At 48.2% G+C, this 21,387-nt stretch overlaps 1 protein-coding gene and 1 long non-coding RNA gene across 51 annotated transcripts in view; both read right to left on the bottom strand.

Moving 5' to 3' along the window:
• The window catches only part of HHAT (hedgehog acyltransferase), a 322,109-nt gene that overhangs the window by 171,073 nt on the left and 129,649 nt on the right, over positions 1–21,387 (bottom strand). For 31 of the 50 annotated variants that reach the window (XR_014816613.1, XM_084978138.1, XM_084978122.1 and 28 more), the window contains one exon: positions 10,461–10,611. The exons of the other annotated variants lie outside the window; for them this stretch is intronic. Coding sequence is in view for 30 of the 31 variants with exons in the window: in XM_084978138.1 (XP_084834264.1) it covers positions 10,461–10,611 (151 nt within the window). In the remaining variant the exon portion in view is untranslated. The remainder of the gene's footprint in view (positions 1–10,460; positions 10,612–21,387) is intronic. 50 annotated transcript variants of the gene reach the window in all.
• LOC146400223 (uncharacterized) lies at positions 12,482–16,542 on the bottom strand. The gene is made up of 2 exons (XR_014816620.1): positions 15,883–16,542; positions 12,482–14,785 (listed from the first exon to the last, which is right to left on the bottom strand). It is a non-coding gene; the product is annotated as an uncharacterized LOC146400223 (long non-coding RNA).

Here is a 21,387-nt window from a genome sequence, read left to right on the forward strand (position 1 = left end):
GAAGGAGCCTCAGTGCCATTGCGGAGCCTCCTTTAGCAACCCTACAGCAAGAAGGGATCCAGAAGTTCCACATGGACGGTAGAAAGATGAGAGCCGATAAATCTGGTTTAGGGACACTTGTGATGAATGGCAAGCTGAGCCCACCACAAAGTGTGGTGCCTAGCCTTGCCCAGGCCCAGCCAGGACTCAGAGGGTCTGCCTAGTCCAAAGAACCGGGGTGAGGTCAAGTCAGGAAGAGAGGAGGGCTAGGCCCTGAACAAGCCCTATTCACCAGCTTCTCCTCATTAGTCTCTGCACAAGTGCCTGGGGGTCAAGTAAGACCCACAGTCTCCTTTAATTCTATTTTGACGGGGCTTTTGTTCCCACCCCGCTGCAACTGCTGTTGTCATGGTCACTCTGGGGTGGGGGGCAACTCCAATGTCCATCCTCATCTTCCTTTACTACTTTGGACAGGGATCTAAAGATGCAGACTGGACACAGCAGAAGAAAGGAGCGATGAACTTAAAGACAGGCCAACAGACAGTATCCAAGTCGAAACACAAAGAGGAAGAGAAAAGAGAGAGATAACTGAGCTGGGGAGGGAGCGAGACACCAACCCGAGCATCAAAGAGTTATGAGCTCTTACCAGACTGTCTAATTGGAGGGCCAGAAGGAAAAGAGAAAATGATAGGAAAGACATATTTGAAGAGATGATGCCAAGAATTTTTCACAATTAATAGAAGAAAATAAACCTCAGACCCAAGCTCGGAGAATTCCAAGCATAAAACAAAACAAAACAAACAAAAACTACATCTAAACACATCACAAACTGCTGAAACCAAAGATAACAGAGTATATCTTGAAGGCACCCAGAGGGGAAAAAAGAAACGTAACATATACATACAAAGGAAAGGCATCAGGCTTCTTGTCAGAAACCATGCAAGCCAGAAAGTAACAGAGAAACATCTTTAAGATACTGAAAGAAAAAAAATAACTGACAACATAAAATTCTATATCCAAGTAAAACTTTCTTTCCAAATTGAAGGCAAAATAAAAATAGTTTCCTTAAAAAAGATACACAAGTTTAAGTAATTCATTGCCAGCAGACCAAAAGGCCAAGGGAGCTCTTCAGGCAGAAAGACGTAAAATGCCAAATGGACTTTTGGGATCTATACAAAGAAATTAACAGTACCAGAAACGGGCTGGGGGAGGACAGCATGGGGAATTACTGTTCACGGGTGTGGATTCGTGTTTGGGAAGATGAGCAGGTTGATGATCCCAGAATAATGTGCGTGCACCTAATACCACGCAACTGCACACTGAGAAACAGTTACAATGGTAAAATCTGCCCATCTAGTTAAGGGAAAAGACGTAGCTGTATTCTGGTAACCGGAGAGCATCATAACATCACAGAAGAGGAAAGGAGTGATAAGAACTCAGATGATGCTACTGAACTGATCGGGATTCAAGTCCACGTGAGCAGAGAGACCTGTGCAAGCTCCAACTTGCCAACTTGCACACAAAGGAAATACACCCTGCTTCAGACAGCTATTGTACGGGGTGATGTAATCTCAGTAAAATACTTTGTTCAACATGCTGACACGGAGTAAACTCTCAACAAACGTGAGCTCCTCATCTTACGAGAAAAGTAAATATTACATTAAGATGTATATGTGAGCATGACAGAGAGATACATAGAGAGAGGTGTGTGAGAGAGAGAGCGAGACATGGAGGAATAAAAGGAAAAGAACAAATAACAGGAAGGATAAAAAGAAAACAATTATGAGGACGGCAGCTTTAAGTGCAACCCTACCCACAACTACATTAACTCTAAAATGGTCTAGGGAGTGTGCCGGTGGCCTAGTGGGTAAGGATCTGGCGCTGTCACTGCGGTGACTCAGGTTCAATCCCTGGCCTGGGAACTTCTGCGTGCCTCGGGTGTGGCCAAAAAAAGAAAATGGCCTAAATGCCCCAATGGCAGAGATGGTCAGCCTGGATGAAAAAGTAAAACTCAACTCTGTGCTGTCTACAAAAAAAAAAAACAAAAAGTATTTTAATTATTACAAACAGGTTAAAAGGAAAAGCATGGACTAAGAATGTGCCACAGAAAGCTGGAGTCACTATATTCACATCAGACTAAATAAACCTCAGAACAGGAACCATTAACAATAAAGCGGATCCTTATGCACTGATGAAACGGTGACTTTGTCAGGAAGGTCAAACGGTCCCAAAGGAGCGTGCGCGCAATCGCAGAGCCTCATGCTCGTTCAGCAAAGACAAGATCCAAAGGCCCGAAAACGGAAAGCCTGTTCTCTTGGGCCGGCACTTGCCACCACGCTCACCCTCGCTCTGTCTGCCCCGCCACACGGCAGCCCTGCTCTTCCAAAAACACCCCGCGCTCTCTGCCCCGCATCTGCTGGGAACACTCTGCTCAGCCACTCGGTCCTCTGATCAAGGCTCAGACGGCCCCTTCTCAGCGAAACCGCCACGTCCACCCCTCCTAATACAGCAGCAGCTCTGCCCCCACCTCCACCCGATGCATTTCTCTCCATAGTAGTTGTGAATTTCCAACACACCACATACTTTAATCATTTTGTTTCCTGTCTTCCTCATTATTGTTACGGAAGTGCCACGAGGTCAGGGCGTTTTTCGGCTTTTTTTCTCGCTACTTTCTATCTAGAGCCTAAAACAGCAACTACCACAGAGCCACTCGGTATTTGCCGATTGGCTTTTAAAGTTGAAACGCCCCTTTCTAGCCCCAGGCCCAGAATTCCTGATGAGGAAGAGTGGATCCACTGCTCGAAACAGAGACACCACACTCACTTTGTACCTTGGTGGTAATGCATGAGCTGCACCTTGACACGAAGAACGCAAATGACCAGCCCAGGGCCTGGCAGGTATACCTGGCGCTGTGTCACTTGCTCCACTCCTTTCCCACTCCTCCAAGAGTTTGCGGGACTTGATCAGACACGTTTTGGTAGAGCCAAAACCGAACAGACCCTGGCTCGTGGGAGCCATGATGATTGAAAAAAAAGCTGGGCCCCTAAAGGCCAATGCGTTCAGAACACCTTGCCTGAAGATAAAGAAACAGAGGAGGGAGCGGCCATGGGCCAGAGGACACAGGAGGCGACAAGGGCAGGGAAGCAAGGTCAAGTTTCCATGTGGGCACCAGGTGAAGCCCCCCCCCACAACCTCCATGGAGGCAGCTGTCTGTGTATAAGGGCCCCCACACCAATCCCTCAGTCAGTTCCTCACGGCTAAATGATGACTCCCTGCCTCATCCCGTGGTAGGTCGAGGTCAACCCACTGCCGGACTGCCCCCTCCCCATCGCTCCCCGCACCAGCTCCCTTCCCAGGGAGTTGGCATAAAAAGCCAGCCTCACACTCAGGTACTCCCAAGTTCCAGCCTGTGCCCCAGGCCTTCCATTCCACATCCTGGCAGAGCAACTCGCTCAGGTCGATACACCAGAGACACTGAAAGGCAGTGACTCGCCGGATCCCAGCACCAGCTTGCCCAGCAGGGTCACTGAAGGCTTACGGCTGTATGATTCCATCCGCTTCATCCTTTGTAAAGTGGCGGGGGATAGAACCTACAGCATAGGAGTTTCATGAGGATTAAGTAACTAAATATGTGAAAGCACTCAGAGGAGCTCCCGCTGTGGCTCAGTGCGTTAAGAACCTGACAGAGTGTCCATGAGGATGCAAGTTCAATCCCTTGGCCTCACTCAGGGGGTTAAGGATCCAGTGTTGCTGCAAGCTGTGGTGTAGGTCGCAGATGCGGCTCAGATCCTGCATTGCTGTGGCTGTGGTATAGGCCTCTGCTGCAGCTCTGATTTGACCCCTAGCCTGGTAACTTCCATAGGTCGCAGGTGCAGCCATAAAAAGAATGAAAAGAATAAATAGAATAAATAATAAATAAATAAATAATCCATAAAAGCACTTAGAAATGTGGCTTTCACAGTATAAGCACTAAAGGTTTGCGGCTGCAGCTGCCCCAGCTGCTGTTATTATTATTACTCCTACTATAAGGGTTGATCCTTGAACAACATGGGTTTGAACTGTGTGGATCCACCTGTAACCGGATTTCTTGCAACAGTAAAGACGACAGCAATGTGTGCTCCGAGGTTGATTGAATCAAGGCTGTGGAACCCCAGACCCAGAGGAGCGGCTATAAATCATTTGTGGATTTTGGACGGCAAGGCAGCTCAGTGCCCCCACCCCTGCGTTGTTCAGGGGTCCCTGTATTCACTGTGAGGCCATGATTCCGAAACGCTTCTTTCGGAGTCCTGCTTCCACATTCCCCATCTCCCACCACGAGAGATCAGAACTTCTTCCGACAGCCCCTCCCTCGGAAAAACCTTCCCCCCAAAGACCAACAGCTGTCAAACTCCTCCCTCATAGCGACGTCTGAATGGAATCTCTTTTCTTCCCGTACGTTTGCAACCTTCTCTCTCATCTGGTATCTAGGATGTGATACAATGTCTGATAAAATAATGATAATCATTAAGTGAGAAAGGCGTGCAGTCCCCATTCCTCACCAGGCAGACTCATTCTCAGGAAAAGTGCAAGCAGACACAATGTTTTGGCACACCATGTACGCACACTTAATGGGAAACACAGAGAGATGGAGAGGCTGGGGTACTGACCGTGGGCACGGCGTGTGCATCTAGGCGAAGGCATGTTGGCACAGATGACACGGAGCAGCCCCTCAGCCGCCAGCCAAGATATTTGAAAAGCTGGCTCTTTGGGCCTCGTGATCCCATTTTCAGCAAAGAGCGACCATTCGTCCATTCAGCACATACTTTCTGAGTGCCCACCACACACTGGGCACCGGGGAGGGTGCTGGAGACAGGGTGTGAAACACCCCAGATCTGATCACTGCCCTCAAAGAGCTTACCGCCTGCTGGGCTCTGCGCACGTCCAGGGGCAACTCCTGTGGAGCGTGGCTGTTGCCCTGACCAGCACATGTGATAGCTCCAGGAGGAGCCCAACGCCTCCATTTCTCAGGAGGAAGCCAAGGCACAGAGGGGGTCACAGGGTCAGAAGGCATGGAGTCAGGAGTCAAACCCAGGCAATCGGACCCCGCATCTGGTGACCAAGGAAAACCCACCCTTTGAAGATGCCCTGGCATCTCCTGCCTCAGAGGGCATCTCACTGGGAAAAGTCTGAGGTTGGCTCGGTGGTAGGTGGGCTGCAAACATCCTCCACACAGGGAGAGAGTGGAGAGGGGAGCCGAGTAACTGTCTCTGAAGAGAAAATAAATCCGGGCAGCGAAACATAATGATGGTTTTGCAAAATTTGCCTCAACTTGATACCCCTTTTCCGCTTCGAGTTATGGAAGCCTGTGTCTGGAGGAAAAAGGAAGGGGCTTTTGAAATACGAATGTAAGAAGAGACAAAGGCGTCTTCTGAGCCTGTGGGATGCGACTCAGAAGAGGGGAAGGCAGACTAAGGGAGGGACCCCAAATGGGAAGTAACGCCAAGGTCCCTCAGCTGGAAACTGTTCCCAAAAAGAACCCCCAGAGGGCGGGGACGGATGGGCTAGACTCCAGGGACGCCCTGCTGCCGCTTTGAAATCCCCGTCTTCCCCGAGCGTTATCACCTTCCTTCATCACCTCCCACCTTCTCAACCACCCAGCTTATCAGGCCTTGCCTTTCCCCTCCTGTCTACCGCCATGATTATTAGCGAATAGGTGGGTGTCTGCCGCGCACCTGCTCTGTGTTCACTGCTTTAAGCACATCAGCTCACTTAACCCTCGTACCTTCCTAGCGAGGCGAGCACTATGATTAGCCCTATTCTAACAGCTTAGAAAACGCTGGCAGAAGGAGGGTCCATGGTCTGCCCGATTACACAGGCAGGGCGGTGGGAGCCCGCTGGCCCGAGGATACTGGGGGCCGTCCCGGTCCTACGTGGCTGCGGATAATGTCATGATGGGATGACAAGGGAACGCAGACATGGTCTAGTGGCAACAGTCAGCCTGTCATTCAGCAGATGAGGAAAGCGGGCAGGGCCTGCCACCTTTCCACCACGGTCTGTGTCTCAGAACTGTCCCATCACTGCCCACTGCCTGCCCAACCCAGCCCATCTCTTAGTCACGTCTGGCTGCATTAGATTGTCAAGTGCAAGAAAGAAAGAAGCTACCATTTCCTGAGGACCGAGCATACTCCGGGCTCAATCAACCCTCCCATCACCGCTCAGAGTCATGTATTATTATCTCCACTTTAGAAATAAAAAGACTGACCTCTGGGTCACCTTAATTATTGGCCCAAATCACACAACTACTATGTAACAAGCTCCTAGTTACTACATTGTTTCAAAAAGATAAATAAAAAGGAAGTTCCCATAGTGGCTCAATGGGAAAGGACTGGACTAAGTATCCAGGAGGACGCAGGTTCGATCCTTGGCCTCGCTCAGTGGGTTAAGAATCCGGTGTTGCTGTGAGCTGTGGTGCAGGTCACAGATGGGACTTGGATCTGGGGTTGCTGTGGCTGTGGCATAGGCCAGCTGCTGCAGCTCCAGTTGGACCCCTAATCTGGGAACCTCCATATGCCACAAGTGCAGTCCTAAAAAAAAGGAAAAAAAAAAAAAAAACTGAACTCTTACTACCAGCCCCTGCTAATATGCATCTTTTCTCCTTTGTGTTCACAGCTCCCCAGCTTTCCACCCAGCAACGCTTATAGATACAGTGTTCTTCACAAACTCCATGCTTGCCATCCTGCCCTGCAACTTGAGGTTAAACATGATTCAAAGGCAGGACAGCTGGCAAAGGCAGCAGTTTGTGTAGCTGGTTCTTACCCATCTATCTCAGGCCTGGACCAACTCTCTACCCAGAGACCCAAATTCGTCTATTGACCTAAGAGCTCACGCAGTAAGTGCCCACTGAAAGAGGGAGCTCAGGTTCCTCTACCCCCAGCCTAAAGAGGTCACCATACATTAAGGTCTAGCAGCCACCAACTGCACCCACATCCCACTGGGATAAGCAGTGATGCATATGTTTGCTTGCAAAGTGCTGAGAGCATCGTAAGTCAAGAAATGCAGGGGGCGAGCTGTGCGAGATTCCTGAGATAATTGAAATTGACCCATAACTCACCAGCCGCCATGGGAAATTCTATCCCTTTGCACACACTTTGCTTCCATAGCTAGAAATCGAATCAGAGGAACAGAATCAGATTCTAATTTGGAACCTCAGACACACAATGTCATCTTTAATAACTCCTGGCAAAAGATGCTCATTACAGATCTCAGCCTGCCTAAATTAAAACATGAAACCCCCAAATTAGGCAGAAAATCTCAATTTCTCATGTCTGTACAGCCACAGAAAAATCACACAAGTGGGACTACACATACTCCTTAGGGGTTTGTTCTGCCTGCAAATATTTGAGCAAGAATTACATGAAGCAGAAGAGCTAGTGGGGAAAATAAGCAATAAACAAACCCACCAGGTCCTAACTTTCGGGTTTGGGCCATCTGGGAGAAGAGCAATTTTTCATGATCAATTTGAACTATCATGTCAGGGAACATTATCTCCCCGTTGATGGCCAATTTCATCTCTTCTGTGATGTAGAGCTCAGAGATTCCTGGCATACGATAGGCTGCCAGCTTCAAGTCTTCTCTCACTGCTAAGTGGACGGAAAGACCGAGCCATCAGTCAGCACGGTGCTCAGGGATGCAAGGCTCCTTTCAAATGGGAGGCTAAAAAGCCATCTCTCACCCTCGGTTCTAAACCCATTCAGTGCGGCTTTTCTAGAAGCTTGGGCAGCCGTGACACAATCTCCAGAGATGGCTTTTACACCTCTTTCCTCCACGCCCCATCCACTCTGCCCTTTGTGTCACTGTACGAGTGGCTGCCACGGCCCAGCAGAATGATTTGTATCACTAGCTTTCACACCTGCTCGTGACTCAAAAAATTCTACTCGAACCTAAAACCCAGGAAGGGGGCGCAATGGCCTGTCTGCAGCAATGCCTCCGTGATGGCCCGGAAATAGCAGATGGAAAGAGACGCTGCAAATTCGAAATTATATTTTCCCTTGACATGCATTCTTACAGAGAAAAGTTACAGAATGGGGACCAGGACCACTGTGGGGTTACAGGACCAGATGCTGACCGCGAACACGGCAAATTAAAAGTGGAGGAAGGTCACACAGAGCACAAAGGACAATCTACACTTTTTCTTCTTTTTTTAGTTAAAAAAAAAAAAACCTACTCCTTCTGAGCCTCACACTGTACACTAGGAAGGGTTCCTCTCCCTTCTTAAATTCAACTACTTAATGTAGAGTGCTTATTACATACAAGGAATGAAGGCCCATGGGTTTCTAAGTACAACTGGCAAAGCAGAAAACCCTTCGAGAAATTAAAACAAATGTGAAGGGGAAATCTACAGCCACCCCTGCCAGAGGAAGCAGGGCTACAGGTCTAGGTCACTGCCGGGAAAGACCGTGTCTGTTATTTCATCTCATGCTCTTGTAAGCACCTCTCATTAAACATCACCCCAAGGAAGCAGAGCCAGTTTCCTCCTCCGAGTGACTTTTCGTAATAACTCTCTTGCCACAGAGAAACAGAGAGGGAGGAGAGAGTGTTTCAACAACCTGGGGTCTACACTCTCTGAGCCCAGTTCTAAACGAGAATGACAAAGATCTTGGCCGATTCTCCACCTTGGTGGTTTTCATACAACAGAGGATCGTGGACAAAAAATAAAATAATCAATTAGCCTGGAGCCAGCATGCCCGCCAGGGGTCAAGGTTTTTGATTATACCAACCAGCCCCAGGGAAGCCTTGCAGGAAGATGTGCTGCCCGAGAAATGCAGGAGGGCAAGCGTTCACACCGAGGAGGCAGAGGAACCGTGCCAGATGCCCATGGGCACACATGACATGCCCCACAAATCATGCCAGGTCTTGACCCATTCATTCAGGAGAGTACTTTTACGAGCAGGTCAGAAGGGAACGGAACCTTCCAACCAGGTTCACCTTTCAAATCAGAACCGCTTCCTGACCCCTAGCCAGAGAGAGCCCCCTTCCTAATCCTGCCAGTAAGGGCCGGGCAACCGGGGCTATTCAATGAAGTAATTAACGACAAATCATAGCAATTACCTGACATTCCTCACCAGATTTGGATGGCATTTCTAATCTCAGGAAGCAACGTGGACCAAAAATAAAATGTGTTCACACAGGCTTAGATCAATGCAGCCTCTGCAATAAATTGCTACAGAAAACCAGGCTGTTGGATACCATCTACCCCCTTTCCAAGAGCAACAGTAATATTCACCGAGCTCTGGATGAGCCAGAATGGATTTTCTAAGCAGGACCAGGGCCAGGGTGAGGCCAGCAGAGGTTTCCAAAGAGCACAGTTTAAGTCGGCGCCGACTCCCACAGATGCAAGTCCCCAGCCCGAGGGTCTCACGTCGGGTTTGCAATTGTCAAAGCCAGCTGTCACTCGTTCCTCCCTACAAGCGATAATAAAACTCAGCGGCAAGCAAGCCTGTCTGGAGAACAACAATCAGAAACGGCAGGGGGGCTGAGGGAGCTTTTGGAACAAAGACTTCAGGCCAACCAAACATTTATGGATGTTTATGGGCAAAATTGGGAAGACTAAGAAAACTTAGAAAAAGCACCTTTCATGTGCATGAGTATAGGAGTACTATGAGGGTAAAAGCTAACATCTGTAAACATCTCCCATGTGCCAGATGCTTTAAATGTACCTATGAGCTCATTTAATCTTCAAAACATCACCCAGAGGTGGTACTATCACTCTCATCACCGTACAAGAGATAAGAAACCTCAAGTTCAGATTTAACAAGTTGCCTCAGATCTGAGACCTGGTCTGTGCTATTATCCTAAATCTTTTCTTTTGCTTTTTAGGGCCATTCCTGTAGCCTATGGATGTTCCCAGGCTAGGGGTCCAACAGGAGCTACAGCTGCCGGCCTACACCACAGCCACGTCAAATCCGAGCCTCATCTGCAACCTGCACCACAGCTCACAGCAATGCCAGATCCTTAACCCACCAAGCAAGGCCAGGGATTGCACCCGTGTCCTCATGGATACTAGTCAGGTTCGTTACCACTGAGCCATGACAGGGACTCCCTAAGTCTATTTTCCTAATCTACAGTCCCAGAAGTAAAGTTCCTTCTCAATAAATACACACAGTGGTAAAATCAACACCTACACCATGTCCAAGTTAGTAAGAAACCACTCTTGACATAACCCTTTGTGCATCTGTACTTGGACTTGGTGAGAAACTTCCTTTCCGGGTGTAGACGTGGTGAGAAACTGTCGGATCTCACAGAGCTTTGCAGCCTGACAGTATTTTTGAAAGGGTCAGAAAGCCTGGATCATCATGCTGTTAAGACAGATAAAAAAAAGAAGTGCCACATGGGGCCTGAGTGAGGGCAGAGAAAGGACGGGGCCCGAGTGCTCAGAGGCTGGCCCAGCCGCGGGCCTCCCACTGGACCCCCTGAAGGGCCTGCACAAACCCGAAGCCACTGACCTCCACATCCCCGTGAAACTGAACATGGTGCTCACGCAGCGAGGAAGGGGCGGCGGCGACAGTCCGTCCAGGCGCATGAGCAGAGCGGGGACGCCGAAGAGCACCAAGTACTTCACATAGAAAAAGAGCACTTGGGCCAACGCCAGGCCTCCTGCAAGACAGAGGGACCCGTGAGACGGGGCGACAGGAGGTGCGGCCATCGCCCGGGACAGCTGCGGCGCCGCGGCCACACGCCGTCTGCTCCCGCTTTACCCACCACGCCCCTGCCGCCCCCCTCGACCCGAGCCTCACCCGGGTCGCCACTCTCCTTCTGAGCAATGAGACCAACAAACACTGAAATCTCCTCTATGATCATGACAGGCAAGAGGAGCTCTGGCTTTTACAGACGCGGGAAAAGGGCACACTTTAAAAATGCGCGCGCGCGTGTGTGTATGCGTGTGTGTGTGTGTGTATGTGTGTGTGTGCAGTATTAAAAAGACTATTAGGGAGTTCCCGTCCTGGCTCAGCAGAAACAAAGCCGACCAGCATCCATGCGGACGCAGGTTCAATGCCTGGCCTCGCTCAGTGGGTTAAGGATCCAGCATTGCCGTGAGCTGTGGTGTAGGTCGCAGACACGGCTCAGATCTGGCACTGCTGTGGCTGTGGCATAGGTCAGGGGCTATGGCTCCATTTGACCCCTAGCCTGGGAACCTCCATATGCCATGGCTGCAGCCCTAAAAAGACAGAAAATAAAATAACTGTTAGACTGCAGGGCACACAAAACTATTAGACTTCCTTGGCGCAAAAGCCCTCCCTTGTCCTGCTTCTTATGAGGCAACCACGTCGTCTTCACCCAGATTGTAACTAGTAAAACTACCGTGGACCTCTCACCCCTCCCCCAGTGTAGGGTGCTGAATAAAAAAAAAAAAAAAATTTCTTTTAACTATTAGAAGGGAAAAATCCTTCTAAACCGCACATGAGTTCACACCCACTAGGACAGCTAGAAGCAAAAAAGTCAGATCGACAAGGTGGCAAAGATGTGGAAACACTGGAACTCTCGCACGCCGCTGGCAGGAATGTAAAATGATGCTGCCACTTTAGAAGACAGTTTGGCAGTCCTGCCAGTGATTGAACACACAGTCACCACATGAGCCAGCAATTCCACTCCTGGGTTTATACCCAAGAGAAGTGAAAAGAGACGTCCACATAGAAACTTGTACAGAATGGGCACAGCAGCATTATTCTCAAGAGCCAAAAGATGCAAACTACTCAAATGTCCATCGGCAGATGAATGGATAAGTAAAACATAGTGTAGCCATACAGTGGGCTATCACTCAGCCGTAAAAAGAAATGAAATAGTGACACAAGCTATAGCATGAGTGAATCTTGAAAACATCATGCTAAGTGAAATGAGCCACAAAAAGACTGCATACATATCCAATGATTCCATTCATATAAAAGTCCAGAAAAGGGAAACAAAGACAGAAATATAGACAGAAAGTTGATTACTGGTTCCTGAGCATGGGGTGGGGGGGTGCTAAGGAATGATATTATGGGGGTGTTAGCTAAAGGGTAGGGTTTCTTTTTTTTTTTTTTTTTTGCTTTTTCTTTCTTTATACAACTGCATCTGGGGCATATGGAAGTTCCCAGGCAAGGGGTCTAATCGGAGCTATAGCTGCTGGCCTATACCACAGCCACAACACTGGATCTGAGACGCATCTGCGACCTACTCCATAGCTTAACCGGATCCTTAACCCACTGAGCAAGGCCAGGGATCGAACCTGCATCCTCAGAGACACGACGTCGAGTTCTCAACCTGCTGAGCCACAACGGGAACTCCTCTCTTTTTAAGTTTTATTGAAGTGTGGTTGACTTCCAATGGTGTGGTGATTTCTGCCCCACAACAAAGTGACTCCTTTGTGCATATACACACCCATTCTTCTTCGAGTCTTTCCCACAGAGATCATCACAGAATACCGGGGAGTTCCATGTAACACACGGAAGTTTCAATCATTCCATACGTCTCCGTGTGACTATTTAGCTTTTTTCCCCAAGGTCTTTGTATTTATTTTTTATTTATTTATTTTTAGGGCCACGCCTGCAGCATGTGGAAGTTCACAGGCCAGGGACTGAACCTGCGCCACAGCAGCAACATGCGCCACTGCAGTGACCACACCAGATCCTTAACCCACTGTGCCATATCCAGAACTCCTATTTTATTTTTTTAATTTACTTTTTTATTATATTTGATCTGCAACACTATGCCAATTTCTGCTGCAGAGCAAAATGAACGAGTCACACATGTATTTAACTTGTTAAAAAGTTGAAGTACAGTTGATTCACAGTGTTGTGTGAGTTTCATAGAAAATGCTCTAAAATTGGTGGTGGTGATGTCTGCATATATCTGTGAGTATACGAAAAGCCACTGAGTTGTACTTTTAAATGCGTGAATGATATGGTATGTGAACTATATCGCAGTCATGCGATTTTATTAAAAAACATGAGGGCCCCTAGCTGCAAGGACCAGGAGCTTCTTGGCCAGAATCACATCTTTCGGGAGCAAAAGGAATGCAAGGTATGGGCTCTGGGGGGGGGGCGGATCTGAGGCCAAAACCCACACAATGGCCCCACGGGCCTCCGCCTGTCCCCTCTGGGAGTGACCCACGACTCCCGCTGGAGCTCAGGCTGCTCTAGTGGTCGACACCTCCCTGTGCGCTTCCAGGCGAGGGCTGCCGCCTCTTCACCCCAGGAGTGGGGTGGGGACCTGGGCTACAGGTCAATGTGCAGCAAGCAGAAGCCCAGGTGAGCGGCTGTGCAGGCCTCAGCAGTGGGGTGAGGGGGCGAAACCAGAGCCCAACGGAGCAGTGTCTAGCAGGAGAAGGCCGAGGGCAAAGTCCACGAGGAAACCCTGGAGAAGAGGGCCTGCGGCCACGTGCCATCCAACTCCAGACCCGCCTCCTCCCAGGTGCAGGGGACAGTGCAGGCCCAGTCCGTGGCGGTTTTCTGTAGCACAGGTTTTCTATAGCACATCCTGAAGGAACTAACTAAGCCTTAGAGAGGTGCTAGCAGCACGTATTACTGCCTGGCCTGCAGGATGTCGCATGGGGAGCTCTGAAGGAGCATCACCACCATGGAGGTGTGAGTCTACAGACCGTGACTCGGTGCCAGGAGAAACACATAAGCCATGTTCTGAATGTGCAGTTTGGGCAAAGGTGGTTCGAAGTCAAAAGGCACATGTCCTCTGAGGAGAAAACTCCAAGAGTCCCTGTCTCAAGAGCGGCCAAGCAGACCACTTTCTGGAAACCAGATTACAGTCCTATCTGTTGGAAGGGCTGGTATGAAACGGCAGCATTCTTGGGGGCATCTGATGAGAGAAGAAAAAAGCCAATGTGTGTGCCTATGTGTGAGCATGAATGTACTTGCGTGTATCTGTACAAATATTCATCAAGAGGTGGGTGGCATGTATGTGCAAACGATACCATCTTACAAGCATCTGTCTCGGGGCACAGGACCGCCCTGAAAAGGTGAGGAACTCAGCTCCACTGGCTGAGATGGCAGTGATGGGGGAGTTTCAAATATTCCAAAATGAACCACCAGCCTCTAGTCAGAAAAAAATCCCAGAGCTACAGAAAGGCACGACATAAGTGAGACTGACTAATGGAAAGACACAAAGCTTCCAGAGCTGACGATGATCAGCCTGAAGAACAGAAGGCATCAAGGGACCTACGGGCGATGGTGAAGGCCACCGGAGCTCTTTACACAGGAAGCATCAGAGACGTCTTTCCCTTGTTAACAGGATGCACGAGCAGGGAGAACAGGCTGCTTCCTGTCTCAAACGCCGTCTTTAATTTGACACTGTTGCTGTACAGCCGTCATAGACGAGGCATACAAATTAAAATCCATCGCGGAATCTACATTTTTAGGAGTCACCATGTGCGCACAATCTTCACCCTTTGCTGTTCTCATATGGAACTGGGTTGAGGGAGGGGTTGATTTGTACAGGTATTTACCACAACTCTATCTAATTGGAGATAAAGTAATTACGGATTTTTTTTCCCCCGATGTGGATGGAAAGCACAAGAAGCCACCTACTTGTCAACATGCCACAAGTTCTCTATTTACCTGATGCTGAGTATTTTTTAGGGAGTGAAGATACAAAGGTCTTGAATTAATTTTTTCCCTTGCCATGTTAGTGACTGGGTCACACGTTTGTAGAAAAAGAAGCACCGCATAGTGATTGTTAAAACCTTCTAACTGCCATTTCTGTGTTTTTAGTTTCAGAAAAAAATGTGTTTGGACCCATGAATTTAACAATTCTGCTGTCTTGCTGTTGGGTTCCGTCATCCCTAGGAAAGACACACACCTGAGTCTTCTTTCTTCTTGACCTAAAAGATGAGTCTTTTCCCAGGAAGATTTCATCTAAGGCTTCAGGTTGCCCCTAAGGAATTTACTGCAATCGCCCACTCAGCATACAATACGTTAGAAGGCAACATGCACATACAAACAGCTCTACACTGATGGAAAGCTACTAATATAGATAAACTGAACTTGCTTTTGCTATATTCAAAATTTAGCCATTTTTAATACTTCAGAACATTTTTGCCAGGCTTATACTTAAAAGTTCCTCTCACTAGCAGGAATTATGCTTGGTTTTTACCTAACCTAACACTTTCCTCCCAAAAAAGTCAGGGATGAGTTCATACAATATGTTCATTCCACAAGCATGTCCCGAACGCCCGACCACTGAATCTGTGTGCTAGGAGTTACACGCTAAGAGAAACAGACTGGAAGTCAGGCCAGGTGGAGACCCAGGCCCCAGGGGCTCACAGCTCAGCTTCATGACTATCCCATTTATGCCTCCCTTTGGTTTCTCCGGGTTTTCTTCTGCCTTTATGCCCTATCCCTCCTTCTCCTGGAAAAATCCCATTTATCCTTCAGATCCCAGTTCAAATACAGTCTCTTCTTCAGAATTTCTCCATGCTTCAAGCAGAATCGGTAACTTATTTTGCCTTAATTTAATATATAGTTATTGAGCCCCAACCGTTTACTGGCAACTGGGCCATTCAGTGCTGAGTGAAGAGGTGAGATCCCTGCTTCATAGAGTATACAGTCTGTTAAAAGTGACAGAAACGGGGAGTTCCCGTCGTGGCGCAGTGGTTAACGAATCCGACTAGGAACCGTGAGGTTGCGGGTTCGATCCCTGCCCTTGCTCAGTGAGTTAACGATCTGGCGTTGCCGTGAGCTGTGGTGTAGGTTGCAGACGCGGCTCAGATCCTGCGTTGCTGTGGCTCTGGTGTAGGCCAGTGGCTACAGCTCCAATTCGACCCCTAGCCTGGGAACCTCCATATGCTGCGGGAGTGGCCCAAGAAATAGCAAAAAAACAAAAAAAAAAAAAAAAGTGACAGAAACGAATATAAGTCAGGAATGGGATTAAAGTCCATACTTCTTGGTACAACCATTATGGAAAACAAGATGGAGGTTTCCCAGAAAACTAAATATAGAATTACAAAATGATCCAGCAATCCCACTCCTGGGCATATATCCAGACAAAACTTTCATTCAAAAAAATACATGCAGCCCTACATTCACTGCAGCACTACTCACAATAGCCAAGACATGGAAACAACCTCAAGGTCCATCAACAGATGAATGGATTAAGATATGGTACATATATACAATGGAATACTACTCAGCCATAAAAAAGGATGAAATTATGTCATTTGTAGCAACATGGATACAACTAGAGATTCTAATACTAAGTGAAGTCAGAAAGAGAAAGACAAATATGTGACATTACTTATCTCAAATATGGCACAGATACACTTATCTGTAAAACAGAAACAGGCCTCACAGACATAGAGAACAGACTTGTGGTTGCCAAGGGCAAAGGGGGAGAGAGTACGAGGAACTGGGAGTTTGGGGCTAGTAGATGCAAAGTATTACACTTAGAATGGACAAGCAATAAGGTCCTACCGTACAGCACAGGGAACGACATCCAAGCACTTAATGGAAGAAAATACAAGAAAAAGAATGTATATGTATGACTGGGTCACTTCTCTGTACAGCAGAAATTGGCACACTGTCAATTAACCATACTTTAATTAAAAAAAAAAAAGCCCACCCCTCTAGGACAGGCATCGATCTGTACACAGTGGCTCAGACATATTTGTTAGAACACTTAATAACTATTTGTTGTGTACTTTTTAGGTGCTAAGTATGGGTGAAGCTGCTTGGTATTCATCAATGGATATCCCTGCCCTCATGAGGCTTCTATCCTAAGAGGAGTCAACAAAAAATAAACATAACAGGATTTCCCTTCATGGCACAGTGGAAACGAACCCGACTAGTATCCATGAGGATGCGGATTCGATCCCTGGCCTTGCTCAGTGGGTGGGGAATCTGGCGTTGCCGTGAGCTATGGTATAGGTCACAGACGTGGCTTGGATCCGGCGTTGCTGTGGCTGTGGTGTAGGCTGTCAGCTGTAACTCTGATTCAACCCCTAACCTGGGAACCTCCATATGCTGCAGGTGTGGCCCTAAAAAGCAAAAAATAAATAAGTAAATAAATAAATAAATAAACATAACAATAAATAAATTCTACATGGACACCAAGTATGGCAAACCGTACTCCCAACAGTGGCCACAATGATATCTTTCCTCCCATGTGCTCTTCAGCAATATAATCTTGTCACTCCTCCAACAACAGTAAATCTGGGCAGATCCTGTAACTAAGAGACACAGAAGAGATGGTGTTCCAGCTCCAAGCACAGCCTGTCTCTGACCTGGGGCTTCTGCTTCCTGCCCCCTGGACCCAGTTGCCAGGCTGTAAGATGCCTGAGCCCCGTAGAGGGACCACATGAAGATGCTCTGGAGGATGGTACCAAATGCGCTCCTAGCCAAGTGCCTCAACATCCAGCCACGTGAGGCACCATCTTGGATGTCCTGCCCAGGAGAACCTTCAGGTGCCTGCTGTGCCAGCTGGTGTCTGGCAGCAACCACAGAAGAGACTACAACCAAGAACTACCCAACCAAGTCTCACCAACCAACGCAACAGTGAGAGAGAGGAAACCATTGCTTTCAACTAAGTTTGGGGATGGTTTGTTATTTGGCAATAGCCAACTGGGACAAGGATGATAAATGCAATGAAAAAGAAAAAAGAATTGTTGAGCACAGTAAGGGAACTCAGAATGCAGAGGCGGCAGGTGCTGCTATTTTGAAAAGGGATTCGGGACAGTCCTTACGGAAAAGAGGACACGTGAGCAAAAACTTGAAGGTGAGCCCCCTTCTCCACTTCCCACTCCAGATTCTCATCATATTTTGTTCGAATAGTCTGTGCTGTCATCACAGCAGACCACAGCCGTACACACCCTGTGAGACCACAGGCTTTTCAAGATCAGGAATTGTATCTTATGCCTCTTGTATTCCCAGCACCTAATATCTGGCCTATAATTAAGGCTTAATAAATGTTTCCTTGAAAAGTAACTACATTGATCATTCACCTTGGAGTATGAAAACCGCTTGTATCAGGGTTTTTCTGGAAAGTAAACTGAAATTCTATCATCTTAGTCCTCTATTCTGAGGACCAAGTCACGACTGAAGTTCAGAGCTGCCACCAAATAAAAGAAGCCTAAGAAGGCCTGGGACCTCCTGGCATCAGGAACAAAGCTGGGAAGGGGAGGAAGAAAGTCCCAGCTTTATGCTCGCTGTGCAGGAGCGACTGCACGTGCGGTGAGTTCCACCACCCGCGGCCACCTCCAACTGCAAAGGCCTCAAACTCAGCTTGTCCAGAAGAGAATGAGGCCTTCTCTGCTCCCTCAAAACCAGAAACAGAGCAGACTTTCAGGACAGGAGGGGATTCATTCTTCTGAGTTCTAGGAGGAAGGGGACTGAGAAAAGACCCCAAATATGGGGGCTCCCTGGTGTTCAGCCCTTCCTCCACTGACACCCCAACCCACCCAGCCCTCCGAGCTTTCTCCGTATCTTGATGTTACGTTACCATAGTTGGAACTGGTACAAAGCAGCTGGTGACTGGCTCCTGTTTGGCTTCCACCCTCCTCTCAGCTCTGGTCCTCAAACAAGGGGCTGAAACGCTCATACAGGAGGTGGGCGGGGGGGGGGAGGGGAAAGTGAGTCAAACCTAACTTTGCTTTCCCTCCCTGGAACTACTCATTTTACCCAAACATACTCTCCACTTCCTCTTTGCTCACAGTCATTCCTCTGCCCAGAGGTCCTCTCCGCTCCATTTTTTTACCCAAATTGTACCCTTCTTCACAGGCCCCATCTAATGCCATTATCTCACAACGTTTTCCCAAAAGCTCCAGCCCAAACAGTCACGTGCTTCCTTGCAAATACATAACATGGTACGGCTTTCTGTGAACTCTGGTCATCACAAGCTCTATGGGGCAGGGGCCATGGCTGTCTTCCTTACCGCCACCCCCTTAGCACCAAGCAGTCCTGGGCACATCATGGATACGACCAATGGGCATTTGCTGAATGAAGGAGTGGACTGAAAGAATAAAGGCACTTTCACACGTTATCCCATTGCTATTTTTAATTCAACCCTGGGTCAGAAGAATTACTCCCATATGTACGATTTTTAAAACCAAACATTTAGATGAATTACGACCTTCTCACGTCTCAGGGGTCATCAACCTTGGATCTTAAATCCAGGTTTCTTGGTTCCAAAACTAACGACCCCTCCCCTTCCAAAAGCCATGCTTCCTAAATGACCTCTGCCTATATACAAATGTGTAGGTTTTTCTTTCTGTAATACATTAAGCTATTTCATAGAAGTCCTTAGATTTTTAAACATTTAAAATTTCATTTAAATATTTCATAATTTCAGTTCTAGTAGCCCATCATCCACAGCAAACAAGGAGAAGTGGCACTAACATCTGTATTACATGTTCCCTTGTATTTTTGTACTTGCTGATACCGTCCACCAGAAGACCAGATGCTCAAAGCCCAGCCCGACATGGCTGAATGTTGGGACCTTTAAGTAGCAGGTGTTCGATACAGAGCCATGTGCCCACCGAATGGTGCTAAAGGCCGGAAATTCTTTCTGGGGGTAAACATAAGGATCTGAGTTGTTTTAGATCCCCTTTCGAATGGCTAGATCTCCTATAGATTTGAAGAACAATTTAGCACCAGAGAATGGGTCAAGCTATGTCTTCTGCCAGTTTGCCAAGACTGGAGAGAGACACCTTTTGGCGCTAATGACCCCTGCAAAGCTGCCATCTTTGCATGTCTGAGCCCTGTCCTTGGGGTCACCACGGTCAGGGCAAGGCACTGGCTTTCATCATTTCCCTACGCAGGCATGGTCTGTATCACTACTCATTCACTCCATGTCAGGAGGCATGCTGTCCCTGCCCTGTCACTCTGTCTTATCCGTGCCCACCAGCCTGTGCCACACCGACTCACTACACTCCCATCTCCTGCTGTCCTGGGCTCCTGCCCTGACCTCACCCCTGGATCTTTTCCGCTCCAATGCGAAGGACTCCAGTCACGTTCATCTTGCCTGCATCTAACCTGTTCTAGATTTTATAAACTATTCTGTGATTGTCTGTTCAGATTAGGAAGCCTAATTCTTCTCGCATAAAATGTTTCATGACTACAACTAACGACACTGTATTGTACATTTTAAAAACGAGTTAAGGGCACGGACCTCATGTCAAGTGTTCTTAACGCAACAACAAAAAGAGTCTTTCGTATAGAAGATGTGGGTAAGTATTAGACGCATGAAGACTAGTCAGTAAGAACACAGACCAGGAACCACAACATAAGTAGAAGTAGTACCACGACAGCACTGGAGATTTTTCCTTTCCATCGGGGGGCATCCAGAGGAAAGGACACTCCCATGCTGGGAGGGTCAACATCCGTGGCAGAAATACCGTGATGCTCACAGTTCCTGGAGAGACACTGATGAGAAGACGGCTGTTGCCTTGTTGTGGAGGAGGAGACAGAGGGGTGCCTAGAAAACCAAGTCGGTAAACATGATTGATGGGGGAAGGGTGGGAGGTAGAGTCAGAGCAGAGGAATTACCACCAGGAGCTCCAGAAGGGCAAGCAGGCGAGTCAGGAAGAGAGAACAAGTCAGGAAGAAAGAACGGTGATCTGGTGAAAGAGGCCGCTGACAGCACCCACCAACCTGGCCCAGCCCACCGGGGCCAAGGGATAAAGGAAGCTCAATTGTTATCTGGTCACGGAGCTCTGGGAATGAATGGCTGTAGCAAACCCTACGATATCTACCTAAACCTAAGGATTTAAAAGTTGAACCTGGAGCCCCATCAGGGAGGAGAGAGCATCCGCACCTCCTGAGCTCGACAGGACAGCCGACCGGCTGAAAGAGAAACCAGTCCGAACCCAGGAATTGGTTCGAACCCGTCCACTACGCCGTCCTGAGTTGACTCTCTAACGTGACTGCCCATCATTTACCTCCCTAGGCATGGTCTGCATCACAAGATCCCCTACTCATTCTATGGTGATGACATGCTCTAGACAACTGGTGGTACATGTAGATGACAAGTCAGCCAGGCCCCGCAGGTGACCCTCTGGGGCTCAAAAAGGAGGGTGGTCCCAGGATCCAGGCTGTCTTTCCCCCATGAGCACTTCACAGAAGCCTGTTTCTGAGAAATGCAAATACTGAGGAGCTGGGAGGAGTCAAGGGAAAAAAAAAAAAAAGCAAGGAGTCAGAGGCTTGGAGGAGCAGTAATCAAAGTGCCCAAAGCCCCAAGCTGGAGGTGAGCCAAGAGGATGGATGATAATGAAGCAAGAACACACTCAGGTTGTTCAAGAGTGATCTCGGGGATGTAATGTTTTGGCCAATTTCTTTCTGAGTGATGTCCACAAGGGGACGGAGAGGCCAGGCTGTAGTCCTTGGGTGGGTCCTCATTCCAGGAGGGCAGCAGACAAACAAGGATGAAGGTCTGGGCTCACCTGACAGTGGGAGG

The sequence above is a fragment of the Sus scrofa genome, chromosome 9 (genome assembly GCF_054392235.1).
Source record: "Sus scrofa isolate SSC_HxYL_T2T_F1_AM1 chromosome 9, Sscrofa_HxYL_maternal_Yorkshire_Landrace_v2.0, whole genome shotgun sequence".
Lineage (NCBI taxonomy): Eukaryota > Metazoa > Chordata > Mammalia > Artiodactyla > Suidae > Sus > Sus scrofa.